The 19,956-nt window shown below is 46.1% G+C and overlaps 1 protein-coding gene across 3 annotated transcripts in view; it reads left to right on the forward strand.

Moving 5' to 3' along the window:
- The window catches only part of rictora (RPTOR independent companion of MTOR, complex 2 a), a 302,106-nt gene that overhangs the window by 234,485 nt on the left and 47,665 nt on the right, over nucleotides 1-19,956 (forward strand). For all 3 annotated transcript variants that reach the window (XM_067982377.1, XM_067982379.1, XM_067982378.1), the window contains exons 23-25: nucleotides 358-522; nucleotides 7,151-7,227; nucleotides 8,299-8,377. In XM_067982377.1, the coding sequence (XP_067838478.1) occupies nucleotides 358-522; nucleotides 7,151-7,227; nucleotides 8,299-8,377 (321 nt within the window). The remainder of the gene's footprint in view (nucleotides 1-357; nucleotides 523-7,150; nucleotides 7,228-8,298; nucleotides 8,378-19,956) is intronic.

Consider the following 19,956-nt stretch of genomic DNA (forward strand, 5'->3'; position numbering starts at 1 on the left):
GCCAAGCAAGCCCCTCAGTTGTATTAAACCGCTACACACAGCAACTCAAGAAGAAGGCCCACCATCACCTTCTCAGAGCGACTAGGGATGGGCAATAAATGCCGGCCTTGCTAGTGACACCCACATCACAAGAAGGAATTTTTTTTTTTAAATGAAAAACATTTTTATTCCGTATCTCTGGTGTAGACCTGAAGTGTTTGCTCTCTAGGGAACTATCATTGCAGTGAAAACAGCAGCCTCAACTGTCGGGCAATATATTCTTGGTTTGTATTATTTCTGAGTGGAGTAGACGAGATTAGATCAGAGACACTTCCTGTTGCTCACCGCAGTGTTGGTCTGACTGCTGTGTTTGTGTAGAACTGCAGGCTGTATGCAACAAAACACTTGCGGGTTTTACTACGGGCCAACGTGGAGTTCTTCAGCAACTGGGGCATAGAATTACTCGTGACACAGCTGCACGATAAAAATAAAACCATCTCTTCAGAAGCACTCGATATCCTGGATGAGGCTTGCGAGGACAAGGTGAGAGCCGTATGCCTGGGTGTGGAATAGATGTCTAATTCAATCAAGGGTTAGAAGTGTAGCTCTATCCTCTTAAGCCAGTCCTACTTAGCAGCTTTGAGGAACAGCTTGATTAGTTTAATTCCTCAGACGGTAGTGCTCCCACCTCCATCCTGGGTAAGATTATCTAACAGCATAAAACTACTTCCCATCCTGATATAAGTACCCTAATGTCAGCTGAGATGATGCTGGGATGTTCTAATTGGTCTTAGTGCCCTTGGACTGGGGTAGTGGGAGAAGGGGAAAAAAATATCAGAACCACTCTGGTCCGTATGGTCAGTAGGGCACCAGATTGTGTAATCACCAATTGAGCCATCAAGTTGCTGGAAATTTTATTTAATATTGAGTTAATTATGTAGGTGACCTCATTGGAGAGGGGGTGGGAGGATGGTTACCAAAATATTTTGAGCTTTGATCCTACCCTCGGGCTCAATGATGGCAATTAGCTTCTTGAAAGCTGCTGATTCAGCAGTATTGGGTTAGCACTCTGATTGCTACCCTCCTCCTGCTTGTGTAAGTAGTCACCTACAACTGCTCACTCACCTCGTGGTCATTTTGGGCACCGTGCTTAAAGCAGGTGGCTTCAGTTGCCATGGAGGGAGGAGAAAGTAAAAAAGTGGGGTTTTTTTTTTAAGCTATTCCCATTATCTGAAATATGTTGTTATGATGTTTAACTCGGGGGACCGGACTCTGCGAGGCATTGTAACTGCAGGGGTCTTGCACAGCACCGTGTCAGTTTGCCTCAGTCAGTAGACTCTCACCTGAGTCAAAAAATGTGGCTCAAGCCCCCCTCCAGGTCATAATCTAGGCTGACACTTCAGTGCAGTACTGAGGAAGTGATGTATTGTTACAGGTGCCATCCTTTGTATGCAATGTTAAACCGAGGTTCCAGTTTACATAGAATCATAGAAAGGTTACATCACGGAAGGAGGCCATTCGGCCCATCGAGTCCGTGCCAGCTCTATGAAAGAGAAATCCAGCTACTCCCACTTCCCCGCCCTTTCCCTGTAGCCCTGCAAATTTTTTCCTTTCAAGTACTTATCCCGTTCCCTTTGAAGGCCATGATTGAATCTGCCTTCACCACCCCCTCAGGTAGTGCATTCCAGATCCTAACCACCCACTGTGTTTTAAAAAAAAAGTTTTCCCTCATGTCACCTTTGGTTCTTTTGCCGATCACCTTAAATCTATGTCCTCTGGTCCTTAACCCTTCCGCCAATGGGGACAGTTTCTTTCTATCTACTCAGTCTAGACCCTTCATGATTTCGAATACCTCTATCAAATCTTCTCGCAACCATCTCTGTTCCAAGGAGAACAACCCCAGCTTCTCCAGTCTATCCAAGTAACTAAAGTCCCTCATCCCTGGAATCATTCTAGTAAATCTCTTATAGAATCATAGAAAATAGGAGCAAGAGTAGGCCATTCGGCCCTTCGGGCCTGCTCCGCCATTCAAAATGATCATGGCTGATCGTCTAACTCAGTACCCTGTTCTCGCTTTTTCCCCATATCCCTTGATCCCTTTAGCATTAAGAAATATATCTATCTCCTTCTTGAATACATGTAATGACTTGGCCTCCACTGCCTTCTGTGGTAGAGAATTCCACAGGTTCACCACCCTCTGAAGAAATTGCTCCTCATCTCTGTTCTAAATGGCATACCCCGTGTCCTGAGACTGTGACCCCTGGTTATGGATTCCCCATCTATCGGGAACATCCCTGCATCTAGTCTGTCTAGGCTTGTTAGAATTTTATATGTTTCAATGAGATCACCTCTCATTCTTCTAAACTCTAGTAAATATAGGCTTAGTCGACCCAATCTCTCCTCATACGTCAGTCCTGCCATCCCAGGAATCAGTCTGGTAAACCTTCGTTGCACTCCCTCCATGGCAAGGACATCCTTCCTCAGATAAGGAGACCAAAACTGCGCACAATACTCCAGGTGTGGTCTCACCAAGGCCCTGTACAACTGCAGTAAGACATCCCTGTTCCTGTACTCAAATCCTCTTGCAATGACGGCGAACATACCATTCCCCTTCCTAACTGCTTGCTGCACCTGAATGCTCGCTTTCAGCAACTGGTGTACAAGGACACCCAGGTCTCGTTGCACCTCTCCTTTTCCCAATCTATCACCATTCAGATAATAATCTGTCTTTCTGTTTTTACAACCAAAGTGGATAACCTCACATTTATCCACATTATACTGCATCTGCCACGTTCTTGCCCACTCACCCAACTTGTCTAAATCACATTGGAGCCTCTTTGTATCCTCCTCACAGCTCACGTTCCACTCCAGCTTTGTGTCGTCTCTTCTAGACCCTTTTAAGGCCTTCACATCTTTCCTGAAGTGTGGTGCCCAGAACTGGACACAATACTCCAGTTGTGGCTGAACCAGTGTCTTATAAAGGTTCATCATGACTTCCACGATTTTGTACACTCTACTTCTATTTATAAAGCCCAGGATCCCTTATGCTTTTTTAACCACTTTCTCAAACTGCCCTGCCACCTCCAACAATTTGTGCACATGTACCCCCCAGATCTCTCTGTTCTTGTGCCCTCTAGTTTATGTTGCCTCTCCTTGTTTTTCCTACCGAAATGTATCACTTCGCATTTTTCTGCGTTAAATTTTATCTGCCACGTGTCCGTCCATGCCGCCAGCATGTCTATATCCTCTTGAAGTCTATCACTATCCTCCTCACTGTTTACTACCCTTCCAAGTTTTGTGTCATCTGTAAATTTTGAAATTGTGCCCTGTACACCCAAGTTCAAGTCATTAATATAAATCAAGAAAAGCAGTGGTCCCAGCACTGACCCTTGGAGAACACCACTGTACACCCGCTCCAGTTCGAAAAACAATTCTTCACCACTACTCTCTGTTTCCTGTCCTTTGGCCTATTCTGTATCCATGTTGCTACTGCCCCCTTTATTCCATGGGCCACAATATTGATGATAAGCCTACCATGCGGCACTTTATGGACTTTCAAAAGGCGTTTGATATACACCACATCAATTGCATTGCCCTCATCTACCCTCTCTGTTACCTCATCAAAAAAACTCCATCAGGCTAGTTAAACACAATTTGCCTTTAACAAATCCGTGCTGGCTTTCCCTAATCAATCCACTCTTGTCCAAGTGACTGTTAATTCTGTCCCGGATTATCGTTTCTAAAAGTCTCCTCACCACTGAGGTTAAAACTGACTGATCCATAGTTGCTGGGTTTATCCTTATACTCTTATTTGACAAGGGTGTAACATTTGCAATTCTCCAATCCTCTGGCATCACCCCCTGTATCTACAGATGTTTGGAAGATTATAGCCAGTACCTCTGCAATTTCCACCCTTACTTCCCTCAGCAACCTAGGATGCATCCCATCTGGAGCGGGTGACTTATCTACTTTAAGTACAGCTAGCCTTTCAAGTACCTCTTTGTCAATTTTTAGCCCATCCAGTATTTCAACTATATCTTCCTTTTACTGAGACTGTGGGTAGCATCTTCTTCCTTGGTAAAAACAGATGCAAAGTACTCGTTTAGTACCTCAGCCATCCCCCCCTGCCTTCCATGAGTAGATTTCCTTTATGGTTCCTAATCGGTCCCACCCCTCCTCTTACTACCCGTTTACTGTTTACATGCCTGTAGAAGACTTTTAGATACCCTTTTATGTTGGCCGCCAGTCTATTCTCATACTCTCTCTTTGCCCCTCTTGTTTCTTTTTTCACTTCCCCTCTGAACTTTCTATATTCATCCTGGTTCTCACTTGGCCATCTGACATCTGTCATACGCCCCTTTTTTCCGTTTCATCTTACTCACTATTTCTTTTGTCATCCAGGGAGCTCTGGCTTTAGTTGCCCTACCTTTCTGCCTCGTGGGAATGTGCCTAGACTGTACCCAAACCATCTCCTTTTAAAGGCCGTCCACTGTTCATTTACAGTTTTGCCTGCCAATCTTTTTGATACCAATTTACCCGGGCCAGATCTTTTCTCATCCCATTGAAATTGGCCCTCCTCCAATTGAGTATTTTTATTTTAGAGTGGTCTGTGTCCTTTTCCATAACTATTCTAAACCTTATGATACTATGATCGCTTCTCCCTAAATGCTCCCCCACTAATACTTGCTCCACTTGGCCCACCTCATTCCCTAGAACCAAATCCAGCAATTCCTCCTTCCTCGTTGGGCCGGAAATGTACTGGTTAAGAAAGTTCTCCTGAACACATTTCAAAAATTCCTCCCCCTCTGTACCCCTTATTATTCCTTCATCGCTGGGTCAAAATCCTGGACCTCCCTACCGAACAGCACTGTGAGAGAACCTTCACCACAGGGACGGCAGCGTTTCAAGAAGGCAGCTCATCACCACCTTCTCAAGGGCAATTAAGGATGGGCAATAAATGCTGGTCTTGCCAGCGACGCCCACATCCCATGAACGAATAAAAAAAAAGAAATTATTGTTATCCCAATCTATATTAGGATAGTTGAAGTCCCCAGTTATCACTACTCTATAGCTTTTGAACCTCTCTGTAATTTCCCTGCAAATTTGCTCCTCTATATCCTTCCCACTAGTTGGTGGCCTATAGAGTACACTACACTCAGTAGTGTAATGGCACCTCTTTTATTTCTTAACTCTAACCAAATAGATTCTGTCTTTGACCCCTCCAAGACATCCTCTCTCTCCAGTACTGCAATATTCTCCTTAATCAATACTACCACCCCTCCTCCTAACTTTCCTTCCCTATCTTTCCTGAACACCTTGTATCCAGGAATATTTAGTACCCAATCCTGCCCTTTTTTGAGCCAGGTCTCCGTTATCGCCATGACATTGTATTCCCATGTGGCTATTTGCGCCTGCAGCTCACCAACATTGTTTACCAAGCTTCGTGCATTTACACACATGCAGTGCAAACCAGACTTAGACTTTCTTGTACTCTCGGTCTGATCCTACCTTATACTGTACCATTACTTGCTTTAGTGCTATTTTTCTGTCCCGATCCTTTATGCCCCTTGTTTCTCCTTTCCAATGCCACATCCTGATGCCCATCCCCCTGCCAAATTAGTTTAACACCACCCCCCCCCCCACCCCCCAGCACTAGCGAACCTCCCCGCAAAGATATTGGTCCCAGCTCCATGGAGGTGCAACCTGTCCAGTCTTTGCAGGTCCCACCTTCCCCAGAACTGGTCCCAATGCCCCAGGAATCTAAAGCCATCCCTCCTGCACCATCTGTCCAGCCATGCATTCATCTGCTGTATCCTCCTATTTCTGTACTCACTAGGCGTGGCACTGGGAGTAATCCGGAGATTACTACCTTTTGAGGCCCTGCTTCTTGATCTCTTTCCTAACTCCTTAAAATTTGCCTGCAGGACCTCATCCCTCCTTCTACCTGTCGTTGGTACCAATATAGACCACAACCTCTAGCTGTTCACCCTTTCTTCCCCCCCCCCCCCCCCCCCCAGAATGTTCAGCAGCTGCTCAGTGACCTCCTTGGACCTGGCACCGAGGAGGCAACATACCATCCTGGAATCACGTCTGCAGCCGCAGAAACGTCTGTCTGCTCCCCTAACTATAGAATCCCCAATCACTATTGCTCTTCTGACCTTTCTCCTCCCCCTCTGTAAAACTGAGCCACCCATGGTGCTGTGTACTTGGCTCTGGCTGCACTCCGTAGAAGAACCCTCTCCCTCACTAGTATTCAGAAGTGAGTACTGGTTAAAGAGTGAGATGCACTCAGCGGACTCCTGCAGTACCTGCCTGGTCCTCCTTGCCTGTCTGGTGGTCACCCAGTCCCTCCCTACCTGCGCACTCTCAAGCTGTTCCATTGCATGATAAAAATCAAATGACACAGTTTAAAGAGGAGCAGGGAGTTCTCCCAGTGTCCAGGTCAACATTACTCCCTCAACCTTTAACATTCACCTGAACCATCGGAACAGGCAGACAGGGCCACGGTTTAACATTTCATCACCCATGCAGCATTCATTTAGCACTGTGTCGGCCTGAATTCTGTGCTCAAATCCTGGAGAGCGGGAGCTGTCCACTGGGGATGTCTATCCCAACCTGTCCACCCAGATTGTATAGCTGGAATGCAAGTTCCATTCTTTTCTCTGTGCTGTTGTTTTGATCTATCAGCTGTGGCTCAGTGGGTAGCACTGTCACCTTTTGAGTCACAAGGTTATGGGTTCAAGTCCCATTCCAAAGACTTGAGAACAAAATCTAGGCTGACATTCCAGTGCAGTACTGAGGAAGTGCTGCACTGTCAGAGGTGCCATCTTTCAGATGAAATGTTAAACCAAGGCCCCGTCTGCCCTCTTAGGTGGATGTAAAAGATTCCACAGCACAATTTCAAAGAAGAGCTGGGGAATTCTCCCTGGTGTCCTGGCCAATATTTATCCCTCAACCAACATCACTAAAAACAGATTGTCTGGTCATTATCAAATTGCTGTTTGTGGGATCTTGCTGTGTGCAATTGGCTGCCACGTTTCCTACATTACAACAGTGACTACACTTAAAAATGTTTCATTGGCTGTAAAGCGCTTTGGGATGACCTGAGGTTGTGAAAAGTGCTATATAAATGCAAGTCTTTCTACTTGTCATTTTCTTACTGCTGTTCTAGGCTAACCTTCATGCACTGATCCAGATGAAACCAGCTTTGACCCATCTTGGAGACAAAGGCTTACTGCTGCTTCTCCGGTGAGTACTATTCTTCAACAGTCTGAGTCTCATCCATGCTACATCCTCTGCTAGCTGACAGTCTGATATTCTAGCAGGACACATAGTCTGGACCAGGTTGGCTTCAGTCTTGTTAATGGCAAATAAAGGTCTGCTTGCTCCTGTCCCATTAAACTCACTTCCTTTTACATTGACTCCAGTCTTTCTCTGCTTGTCCTTTTCCCACACCTGCTCCCCTTCCCCTCCATCCGTCCATATTTTATTCTGTTTTTTTCTCCCTTTCTCTCCCTTCATTCCTCTTCCATCCTCTCTCCCCGCCCCCTCTGTAATCTGGACTTTCTGTGCTCATTTCCTCCTTTACTTCTCGTGTTCTCCCCGTCTCCTTGGTCTCGCTCTGTGGTTAATTGCTCCATTACAGGAATGGAAAAGCAAATGGAGAGTCCTCTGCCCTCCCTCCCAGTTCAGCTACCCCCTGCTGGCTAGGCTTACATGGAGCTCGACAGCAGGTGGGTTCAGGGTTTTACTAGCCGAGGATCATGTGAGAAACAGGGAGGCACAAAGTACCCTAAAAAAAGTGGAGCTTGGGTCAACAGCACTAATACACTGTGCCACTTAGTGAGGCAGGCATGAGTCCCAACCTTGACATTTAAGCTGCATTGAATAGAGGCTGCAGAATCTCCCAGCAGTGGAGGGGAATCACAGGAGACACTCTGCCTGGTCTGTGTCTTGTGGTGGCAAAGAGGAGTCTTCACCTCAAAAAAAAAAAGGCCAGCAGTGTTTGTAGATAGATAGAATCTTAGAATGGCTACAGCACGGAAGGAGGCCATTCAACCCATTGAGTCCGTGCCGGCTCTATGCAAGAGCAATCCAGCTAGTCCCACTCCCCCGCCCTATCCCCGTAGCCCTGCAAATTTTTTCCTTTCAAGTACTTATCCAGTTCCCTTTTGAAAGCCACGATTGAATCTGCCTCAACAGCCCCCCACCCCCACTGTAGGTTTAATTCCCTGGTTGTGGCACACTCTGGGTTGGCCCCACATTTTACCAGGTTGCTGACCGGGATTCTGGAAGGAACTTATTTGTTTTTTTTTCCAGATTTTTGTCCATTCCAAAGGGGTTCTCCTACCTGAATGAGAGGGGTTATGTAACCAAACAGTTGGAGAAATGGCAAACGGTGAGTGTAGTGACAACACGATGACCAAAACTTAGACTATAAAGTAAGTGTTTCAGTGAGTCATTTCCAATAAAATCTATTGCCATATAACTGGACTAAAAGGGAGCGATTTGCTGCCATTTGATATTGTACTGTTGGTGTGTGTCTCAGTGTCAGCTCCTGTATATATGCAGTAAGTGCAGTGGCTAAAAGGGAACAATTCACACCCATCTGGTACTGTACATGTGTTCCAATGTCAGTCCCTGTACAGGTACAGTACACAGTGGGTAAAAGGGATTGATTCACTCCTGGTTCATGTGTACATAGGAAAGTACAGCAACAAAACTGAGCAGTCCATTCCTCATGTTCACCACCCTCTGCATAGTTAAACCTAAACTGTGGAAAACTTCCCTTCTCTGAGCTTGAGCCCATGTCCTCTGGTTGGAGTGTGTATGCCGATCTCAAACATGCTATCGGTGATAAAGAAAATAGAATGAGAGTAAACTACTGAGAAACATAAAAACAGATTGTAAAAGCTTCTATAGGTATGTAAAAAGGAAAAGACTGGCGAAGGCAAATGTGGGTCCCTTACAAGGAAATGGCAGAGAAATTAAATATATACTTTGGGGCCGATTTTCAGATGGCGGAACGGGCGCATTGGAGGCGGGGAGACTCGTAAAATGGCGGAATCCCGGAGCGGGTTCGGAGCCCGACTCCAACCCATTGACTTCCGGGTTCTTCAGTGATGCGTTCGGGTGCGCGCGCATCTCCCGAATGCAGGACTCCCACCGGCAATTAAAGGCGGTGGGATGATCATTTACATAGTTTGAGAGATAGTTGAGGTACTTGAGAGACGTCATTGAGTGGAGATTTTGGCAGGGGTGCAATTTTGAAGGATCGTCAGCATGTTTCCCGTGCTGTGGGAAACACTTCCAGTTGTAGCAGACTTGTTTCAGCCAGTGGAAGATGCAAAGGAATATTTGACAGGTGGGGGGAAAACCTCATTTATTGCAGCAGGGCACTCTGTCACTTCAGACAAAGTTTTGGCTGCAGGACCTTTGTGTTTCCATTCAAAATTCTTAATTTATACCCAAAACTCTGATGTGCAAACACATTTACCTACTTTGCGGACCCCCTTAAACTCTCACCGTCGGGATGGGGGGGACGCCATGGCTGCATTCATCACTTCATCCAAGGACAAGCAACATCACCAGGCACGCCGTCCACCTCCGCCATGTGGAGCTCCACAACACAGTGCTGTGCCACAGGCACCTGCACAACAGCACGGAGGGCAACAACAGAGAGCACGACATCGCAGGAGGCACTACCCTCGCAACAGGGTCTACAGACCGAGGCTCAGCTTCCTGGACCTCTCTGAGGAGCAGTGCATATAGAGGTTCAGAGTCAGTTGCCAGGTAGTCGCGGACATCTACAGCCTCCTTCATGCTGTGCTGCTCCCGGCTGGCCCAAGCAGCATCTCCTTACCTGTCGCTGTCAAAGTCACCACTGCCCTCAACTTCTTCGCCTCCGGATCATTCCAGGGTGCCACCGGGAACATCGGCGGGGTGTCTCAGTCGTCTGCACACAAGTGCATAAGACAGGTCACCGACGGCTTGTTTCGCAGGGCCTCGCACTACATCAACTTCCCCATGGATGACCTCAGCCGGACGGAGAGGGCAGTGGAATTCTACACTGTGGCTGGCTTCCCATGGGTGCAGGGTGTAATCGATTGCACCCATATAGCAATATGAGCACCTCCACATGAGCCAGGACTGTTCATCAACAGGAAGGGCTATCACTCCATCAACATTCAGCTCATCTGTGACCACCGCAAGAGATTCCTTCACGTGTGCGCCAGGCACCCTGGCAGCTGCCATGATTCCATCATCCTCCGGGAGTCCAACAGCCTGCCCCTCTTCCACGCACCAAACACCCATAAGGGCTGGCTCCTCGGGGACAAGGGATACCCCCTGCACACATGGCTCATGACACCTCTGAGGAGCCCCACTACCGAGCAACAGCGTCGATATAACGACAGCCACATCGCTACTAGGTCTACAATTGAGCATGCCTTAGGGCTGCTCAAGATGCGCTTCAGGTGCCTTGATCGTTCTGGGGTGGGGGGGGCGCTTCAATACGCACCAGACAGAGTGGGACGCATTATAGTCGTGTGTTGTGCCCTGCACAACATGGCACAACAGAGAGGGGTGCCGCTGGAGGAGGCCCCATCCACATCTGCCACCCATATTGAGGAGGAGGAGCAACTCATGGGCGGAACAGCGGCTCACCTGGCTGCTCGCGAGGCCAGGGAGTCACTGATATGTGAATGGTTCTCCTAACCATCAGACAGTGTGAAGAGTCCAGTCCTCACCACCTGGACAGAGCAGCGGCCGCACCAGCCCTCCCTTACCTCTGCCGCCATTCCACTCATGCAGGAGTTGGACTCCTCCATCCTCTGTGCAATTGAGGAGAGTGTGTATGGCACCTGTTCCAGCACCTTGCAAATGTGCTGCTGCCCCTCGATCATTCTCCTTTTCATGGATGACCCCCAGGGTTCAGCATCTGTGTCCAGCTGAGCAGAGCCTGGAGAAGAGTGCTCCCACCAACGCGGACTCTCCACAGCTGCCCCTGCCACCATTGTCTGCTCATGCTCACGTGTGGTGACTCACCATGTGCGACCCCAACTAACTGAGGACGGGGACCCACCAAGGTGTGTGTATCTGCGCTGGTGGATGGCTCGCTCAGCTATGACGTTGCCCCCTCAGAGGCCGGCAGGTCCTCTGAGGAATCGCCCTCCGCCGTTACGGCGGTCGCTGAAGGCCCTGTAAGACAACAGAAGGCAATATTAAGCATGATGACAGATGCTGAGGTGCTGAAGATGGCAAGGCATGTTAACATCAATTGCTATTATGTGTGCTGAATGTTAAAGTTCTGTCACCAGCCAATTGTCGGGTGCCGGTCTTGGCGTCCCCGACGGACAGGCACTTGAGGGTGCGGCTCAGTTCCAGTGCCTCCTGCTCCGCGTCTGTGAGGACGACTAGATGTTGTGGCCCCCCACAGGTCCTTGCCCTCTCCCGTGCATTCTGGGCTCTCTTCTATAAGAGGAGAAAGTAGTGAGGCATGAGTGAGTGACGGTGACGTGGCCAACCGCTGAATGCGTTGGTTTGGGTGAGGCTGACCGTGAAAGAGATGCATCAGAGGGTGAGTATGACACAGTGCCCTGCCATTATATGAGGATTGGGTTGAGTGGTAGTGGTGGGATGAGTACTGGGGAGGTGAGGAAGTGGTGAGTAAGTGCAGGTAAGTTGAGGATGAGCTTTGAGTGGGCGTGAGGAATGATGTGATAGAGTTGTGTTGGCAGTACAGAATGAGTTGTGGGGTGGGGCGGTGATGTGGAAGACTGAGTGTAGGAGAATGAGTAAGTGTACTCACTTTGGCTGACCTACTTAGGGCATTGAAGCGCTTCCTGCACTGGATCCAGGTGCGGGAAAGGATGAGGCTGATGGTGACCTCCTCTGCCACCTCGAGCCAGGCCTTCGTGGTGGCAGAGGCAGGCCACTTCCTTCTGTCCGCCGGGTAGAATATATCCCTCCTCCTTCTCACCCCATCCAGTAGCACCTGGAATGAGGCATCACTGAATCTAGGAGCAGCCTTTCCCCTGGGCTGCTCCATTCTGTAATTTTGGGTGTTTGCTCTAGGAGCAGCATTGGAGGATTGCCCCTTTAAATAGGGCTCCTCCAGCTGATAGTCTGTGAGGCGGGTACGCAGTCCGCCCGCTGCGCAGTTTCCGACGGGAAACCCGGAAACCATGTTAAGTGGCTCCAATTTACCCGGGATCGCATGAGGAATGGACAGATTTTACTGGGCGGGTCACCCATGCGCCCAGTCGCCCCCCCTGCTGCCATCCAGCTTCCCTGGTAATATCGGGGCCTGTGTGTCTGTCTTCATGGAAGAAGACACAAAAAACCTCCCAGAAATACTAGAGAACCAAGGATCTGGCGAGAATGAGAAACTGAAAGAAATTAGTATTAGTAAAAAAAATAGTACTAGAGAAATTAATGGGACTGAAAGTCAATAAATCCCAAGGACCTGATGATCTACTTCCCAGGGTTTTGAAAGAGGTGGCTATAGAGATAATGGATGCATTGGTTGTCATCTTCCAAAATTCTATAGATTCTGGTACGGTTCCTGCAGATTGGAGGGTAGCAAATGTAACCCCACTATTTAAGAAAGGAGGGAGAGAGAAAACAGGGAACTGCAGACCTGTTAGCCTGACGTCATTAGTAGGGAAAATGCTAGAATCTATTATAAAGGATATGATAACAGGACACTTAGAAAATAATAATAGGATTTGGCAGAGTCAACATAGATTTATGAAAGGGAAATCATGTTTGACAAACCTATTGGAGTTCTTTGTGGATGTAACTAGTAGAATAGTTAAGGGGGAACCAGTGGATGTGGTGTATTTGGATTTTCAGAAGGCTTTCGATAAGGTCCCACACAGGAGGTTGGTGAACAAAGTTAGAGCACATGGAATTGGGGGTAATATACTGGAATGGATTGAGAATTGGTTAACAGACAGAAAACAGAGAATAGGAATAAACTGGTCTTTTTCAGGTTGGCAGACTGTGACTAGTGGGGTACCGCAGGGATCGGTGCTTTGGCCCCAGCTATTCACAATCTAGATCAATGATTTGGATGAGGGGACTAAATGTAATATTTCCAAGTTTGCTGATGACACAAAACTAGGTGGGGTTGTGAGGAAGATGCAGAGAGGCTTCAAGGGGTTATAGACAGGCTAAGTGAGTGGGCAAGAACATGGCAGTTGGAATATAATGTGGAAAAATATGAAGTTATCCATTTTGGTAGGAAAAACAGAAATTCAAAGTATTTTTTAAATGGTTAGAGATTGGGAAATGTTGATGTTTAAAGGGACCTGGGTGTCCTTGTACATGAGTCACTGAAAGCTAACATGCAGGTGCAGCAAGCAATTAGGAAGGCAAATGTTGGCCTTTATTACAAAAGGATTTGAGTACAGGAGTAAAGATGTATTACTGCAATTATATAGGGCCTTGGTGAGACTGCACCTGGAGTATTGTGTACAATTTTGGTCTCCTTTCCTAAGAAAGGATATACTTGCCATAGAAGGAGTGTAACGAAGGTTCACCAGACTGATTCCTGGGATGGTGGGATTGTCTTATGAGGAGAGATTGAGTAGACTAGGCCTGTATTCTCTAGAGTTTAGAAGAATGAGATGATCTCATTGAAACATACTAAATTCTTACAGGGCTCTGCAGGGTAGATGCAAGGAGGATGTTGAGTCTAGAACCAGGGTCACAGTCTCAGAATAAGGGGTAGGCTATTTAGGACTGAGATGAGGAGAAATTTCTTCACCCAGAGGGCTGTGGAGGCTCAGTCATTGAGTACATTCAAAACAGAGATCGATAGATTTCTAGTTATTAAAGGCATCAAGGGATATGGGGATGGTGCAGAAAAATAACATTGAGGTAGAAGATCAGCCATGGTCTTGTTGAATGGCGGAGCAGGCTCGAGAGGCCAGATGGCCTACTCCAGCTCCTATTCCTTATGTTCTTATGTTCTATCGAGGTTCAATTTATTCCCTTAAGATCTTGAACGCTTGGATAAACTCTTCTCTGATCCTCTACCCGAGTAAACAATTCCAGTTTCTTCACCGTCTCCTCATAGATCAGATGCTTTAAGCTAAATATCAATTTGGTTGCCATCTTCTGCATTGCATCCAATGCCTGGATGTCTCTGCTGTAGTGGTGGCCAGACTGATCTAGTATTCCAGATGCCAGTGCCTTGCACAGACTCAGTATCATCCCTTGGAATCTGTGCTCTATCCTTCTGGCAATACAGCTCAAGATCTTGTAAACTTTCCTCACTACTGCTAAACACTGCACTGTTGATTTCACCAGCCAATTCGCCAATGTCCTCAGATTCCTCTCCTGTGTTGTGTTGTTTACCGTAACCTAGATTCATTTAGTTTATGTTCCCATTGTTCGTTCCCCTTCTGTCATTTTTAAAAATTCACTCATGGGATGTGGGTGTCGCTGACAAGGCCAACATTTATTGCCCATCCATAATTGCCCTTGAGAAGGTGGTGGTGAGCCGCTGCCTTGAACCGCTGCAGTCCGTGTGGTGAAGGTTCTCCCACAGTGCTGTTTAGTAGGGAGTTCCAGGATTTTGACCCAGCGACGATGAAGGAACAGCGAAATGTTTCCAAGTCGAGATGCTGTGTGACTTGGAGGGGAACGTGCAGGTGGTGGGGTTCCCATGTGCCTGCTGCCCTTGTCCTTCTAGGTGGTAGAGGTCGCGGATTTGGGAGGTGCTGTCGAAGAAGCCATGGCAAGTTGCTGCAGCGCATTTTGTAGATGGTACATGCTGCAGCTGTGGTGCGCCGGTGGTGGAGGGAGTGAATGTTTAAGGTGGTGGATGGGGTGCCAGTCAAGTTGGCTGCTTTGTCCTGGATGGTGTCGAGCTTCTTGAGTGTTGTTGGAGCTGCACTCATCCGGGTAATTGGAGAGTATTCCATCACACTCCTGATTTGTGGTGGAAAGGCTTTGGGGAGTCAGGTGAGTCACTCGCCACAGAATACCCAGCCTCTGACCTGCTCTTGTAGCCACAGTATTCATGAGGCTGGTCCAGTTAAGTTCTCATTATTAAGGGATATGGGCCAAAGGCAGGTATATGGAGTTAGATCACAGATCAGCCATGATCTTATCAAATGACGGAGCAGGCACGAGGGGCTGAATGGCCTACTCCTGTTCCTATGTTCATTATCTTGCACTTGTCTGCTTTAAGTATATTATCCACAATTAGCCTACATTTCAATCTTATCCAGATCCCTTTGTATTTGGTTTAAATGTTCCCTATTATTTGGACACCCACCACCAATTCAGCTGTTGCTCAGTGGTAGCACTCTCACCTCTGAGTCAGAAGATTCTGGGTTCAAGTCTCATTCCAGAGACTTGGGAGTGAAGAGTAAGGGTAAAATTGAAACTAAAGAAAAAGGCATACACTAAGTACATAGACAATAAAGGAGAGGATGACAAAATGGAATATGAAGAGGTTAGGAAAGAAGTCAAAAAAACAATTAGGAAAGCAAAGAGGAACTACGGAATTAAATTGTCAAGGAATATAAAAAGAAATGGTAAAGTATTCTGCAGACACATTAATAACAAAAGTAAGATCAAGATAGGGCCACTAAGGGACAGTAAGAGAGAAACTATTTCCACTGGTTGGGGAGTCTAGGACTGGGGGACATTGCCTAAAAATTAGAGCCAGGACTTTCAGGAAACACTTGTACATGCAAAGGGTGGTAGAAGTTTGTAACTCTCTTCTGCAAACGGCAGTTGATGCTAGCTAAGTTGTTAATTTTAAATCTGAGATTGACAGATTTTTGTTAACCAAAGATGTTAAGGGATATGGAGCTACAGCAGGTATATGGAGTTAGGTCACAGATCAGCCATGATCTCATTGAATGATGGAACAGGCTCGAGGGGCTAAATGGCGAACTCCTGGTCCTATATTCCTATGTTCACAAGGTAAACTCACAGGTAATGACAGCGAAATGGCAGAAATATTGAATAGCTACTTTGCCTCGGTATTTACCAGGGAAACTAACAAGGTGGGCATAACATTAGAAGAAGAAATCAAAAAAGATATAAAAACATTTACAATAGAAAGGGGGGAGTTAATTGATAAACTAATCAAACTTAGAGAGGATTTGCAATACAATATTGGAAAATGTGAGGTTATGCACTTTGGCAGGAAAAATCAGAGAGCAAGTTATTATCTTAATGGCGTGAAACTGGAAAGTACTGCAGTACAAAGGGACCTGGGGGTCCTAGTGCAAGAAAATCAAAAAGTTAGTATGCAGGTGCAGCAGGTGATCAAGAAGGCCAACGGAATGTTGGCTTTTATTGCTAGGGGGATAGAATATAAAAACAAGGAGGTATTGCTGCAGTTATATAAGGTATTGGTGAGACCGCACTTGGAATACTGCAAACAGTTTTGGTGTCCATACTTAAGAAAAGACATACTTGCTCTCGAGGCAGTACAAAGAAGGTTCACTCGGTTAATCCCGAGGATGAGGGGGCGGACATATGAGGAGAGGTTGAGTAGATTGGGACTCTACTCATTGGAGTTCAGAAGAATGAGAGGCGATCTTATTGAAACATATAAGATTGTGAAGGGGCTTGATCGGGTGGATGTGGTAAGGATGTTCCCAAGGATGGGTGAAACTAGAACTAGGGGGCATAATCTTAGAATAAGGGGCTGCTCTTTCAAAACTGAGATGAGGAGAAACTTCTTCACTCAGAGGGTGGTGGGTCTGTGGAATTTGCTGCCCCAGGAAGCTGTGGAAGCTACATCATTAAATAAATTTAAAACAGAAATAGACAGTTTCCTCGAAGTAAAGGGAATTAGGGGTTACGGGGAGCGGGCAGGAGATTGGACATGAATTTAGATTTGAGGTTAGGATCAGATCAGCCATGATCTTATTGAATGGCGGAGCAGGCTCGAGGGGCCGATTGGCCTACCCCTGCTCCTATTTCTTATGTTCTTATAAAACCCCTGGTCTGGTTGAATTGCTAAGGGATAGAATAGAAAAGCAGAGAAGTTATATTAAACTTTTATGGAACCTTGGTTAGACTACACTTGGAGTACTGTGCACAATTCTGTTCTCCATACTATGGGAAGGATGTAGAGGCATTAGAGAGGGTGCACAGAAGATTCAAGTGGATGATACTAGAACTAAGAGGATATCCTTATCAGGAAAGGCTGAACAGGCTGGGGCTCTTTGCTCTTGCAAATATTAAAAAGTTAGGGAGGAGATAACAGGCACTATTACAGATATATAAAAAAATTAATTAGAAAAGGGAATAGTGCCAGAGGACTGGTGGACAGCTAATGTTCCCATATTTACAAAGGGAGATAGAACAACTCCAGGGAACTATAGGCCAATGAGCTTAATGTCGATGGTAGGAAAGATAATGGAATCTTCACTCAAAGATGTAATAGAAAAACATCTAGATAACGAATAGTCAACATGAATTGAAGTGGGTAATGTAGTAGACATAATGTCGATGGTAGGAAAGATAATGGAATCTTCACTCAAAGATGTAATAGAAAAACATCTAGATAACGAATAGTCAACATGAATTGAAGTGGGTAATGTAGTAGACATAATATATTTGGATTTTCAAAAGGCCCTTGATAAGATACTGCATTGTAGACTCATGACTAAGGTCAGAGTATGTGGAGTCAGGGGACATGTTGCAGAATGGATAGCAAGTTGGCTGTGAAACAGAAAACAGAAAGTAGGGGTTAAGGGTAGCTATTCAGACTGGCAAAAGGTGGGAAGTGGTGTTCCACAGGGATCAGTGCTGGGACCACTGTTCACAATTTATATTGACTGATTGGATTTGGGAATCAGAAGTACAATTTCAAAATTTGTGGACGACTCCAAATTGGGGGGTAGTGGTTAATCAAAGGAGAAATGCGAGAGGAATTAATAAACTTGCAGAATGGGTGTGGTATTGGCAAATGAATTTCAATGTAGATAAGTGTGAGGTGTTGCATTTTGGTAGGAAGAATAAGGAGGCCACATACTGCTTGAATAATAAGAGACTAAATGGGCTAGAGGACCAAAGGGATCTGGGGGTACAGACACACAAATCACTGAAAGGAGCGATTCAGGTTAACAAGGCCATAAAAAAGGCAAATCAAGCGCTGGGGTTCATTTCTAAGGGATAGAATAGAAAAGCAGAGAAGTTGTATTAAACTTTTATGGAACCTTGGTTAGACTACACTTGGAGTACTGTGCACAATTCTGTTCTCTATACTATGGGAAGGATGTAGAGGCATTAGAGAGGGTGCAAAGAAGATTCAAGTGGATGATACTAGAACTAAGAGGATATCCTTATCAGGAAAGGCTGAACAGGCTGGGGCTCTTTGCTCTAGTAGAGAGAAGACTGAGGGGTGACCTGATAGCGATCTTTAAGATTATGAAAGGGTTTGATAGGGTAGACATAGAGAAAGTGTTTCCACTGTGGGGGAGTTCAAAACTAGTGGTCATAAGTATAAAATAGTCACTAATAAATCCACTAATAATTCAAGAGAAACTTCTATACCCAGAGAGTGGTAAGAATGTGGAACATGCTGCCACAAGGAGTAGTTGAGGCAAATAGCATTGATACATTTAAGAGGAGGCTGGATAAGCAGATGAGGGAGAAAGGAATAGATGAAGTAGAGAGGGAGGATACTCATGTGGAGCATAAATGCCAGCATTGTCCAGTTGGGCCGATGGCTTGTTTCTGTGCTGTAGTTTTGATGTTATTCGATGTAACGTAATCCAGGCTGACATTTCAGTGCTGCACTGTCGGAGGTGCTGTCTTTCAGGTGTGATGTTAACCGAGGCCCTGTCTGCTCACTCGGGTGGATGTGAAAGATCCCTTGGCACTATTTCGAAGAAGAGCAGGGGAGTTCATGGTATCATAGTAGGTAAAACATAGGCGGAGGCCATTCGGCCCATCATGCCTGTGCCGGCTCCTTGAAAGAGCTATCCAATTTGGCCCATTCCCCTGCTCTTTCTCCATCGCCCTGTAAATTTTTTCCCTTCAAGTATTTATCCAATTCCCTTTTGAAAGTTACTATTGAATCTGCTTCCACCAGCCTTCTCCCCGGTGTCCTGGCCAATATTTATCCCTCAGCAACACCTAAAAACAGATTTTCTGGTCATTATCTCATTGCTGTTTGTGGGACCTTGCTGTGAGCAATTGAACTGAGGTGTTTCCTACCTTCCTAGTCTCAGGATACGGGGTATGCCATTTAGAACTGAGATGAGGAGAAATTTCTTCACTCAGAGGGTGGTGAACCCGTGGCATTCTCTACCACAGAAGGCTGTGGAGGCCAAGTCATTAGATGTATTCAAGAAGGAGATAGATATGTTTCTTAATGCTAAAGGGATCAAGGGATATGGGGAAAAAGGCGGGAACAGGGTACTGAGTTAGACGATTAGCCATGATCATTCTGAATGGCAGAGCAGGCCCGAAGGGCCGAATGGCCTATTCTTGCTCCTATTTTCTATGTTTCTATATATCACAACAGTGACTACTATTCTAAAGTGGCTGTATAGAGCTTGGGACATCCTGAGGTCATGAAAGGCGCTATAGAAATGCAAGTTCTTTCTTTAATTCTGCAAATGTAGATAGTTTGTGTACGTACAGGAGCTGACACCAAATTGCACTGCAGAGTTACCTGCGTGCCATTACAGCAAGGGCTGCTCACCAGATGTGCAATCCAAACAGCAAGTAAAAGGGCTGGAGTTGATGTATAGTCCCTTTAAAACGGTCAGCTCAGTTGGCCTGCTTGCTGTGGTGCTTTTACTGCAACTGTCTGGGCTGGCACATTGGAAATTGCAAGCTTATCATGTTGAGCTTAGACCTGTGTCCTGTCACATCATGGTGCAGTGCTCTGCAGCATTCCCGATATATGGAGAGATCTATAAATGAACAAGAGATCAGTAGATTACAGAGCGATGCGTCAACATTGTAAACAGCATTGTGTTTGCTTTC

This window comes from Heptranchias perlo, chromosome 4 (assembly GCF_035084215.1).
Source record: "Heptranchias perlo isolate sHepPer1 chromosome 4, sHepPer1.hap1, whole genome shotgun sequence".
Lineage (NCBI taxonomy): Eukaryota > Metazoa > Chordata > Chondrichthyes > Hexanchiformes > Hexanchidae > Heptranchias > Heptranchias perlo.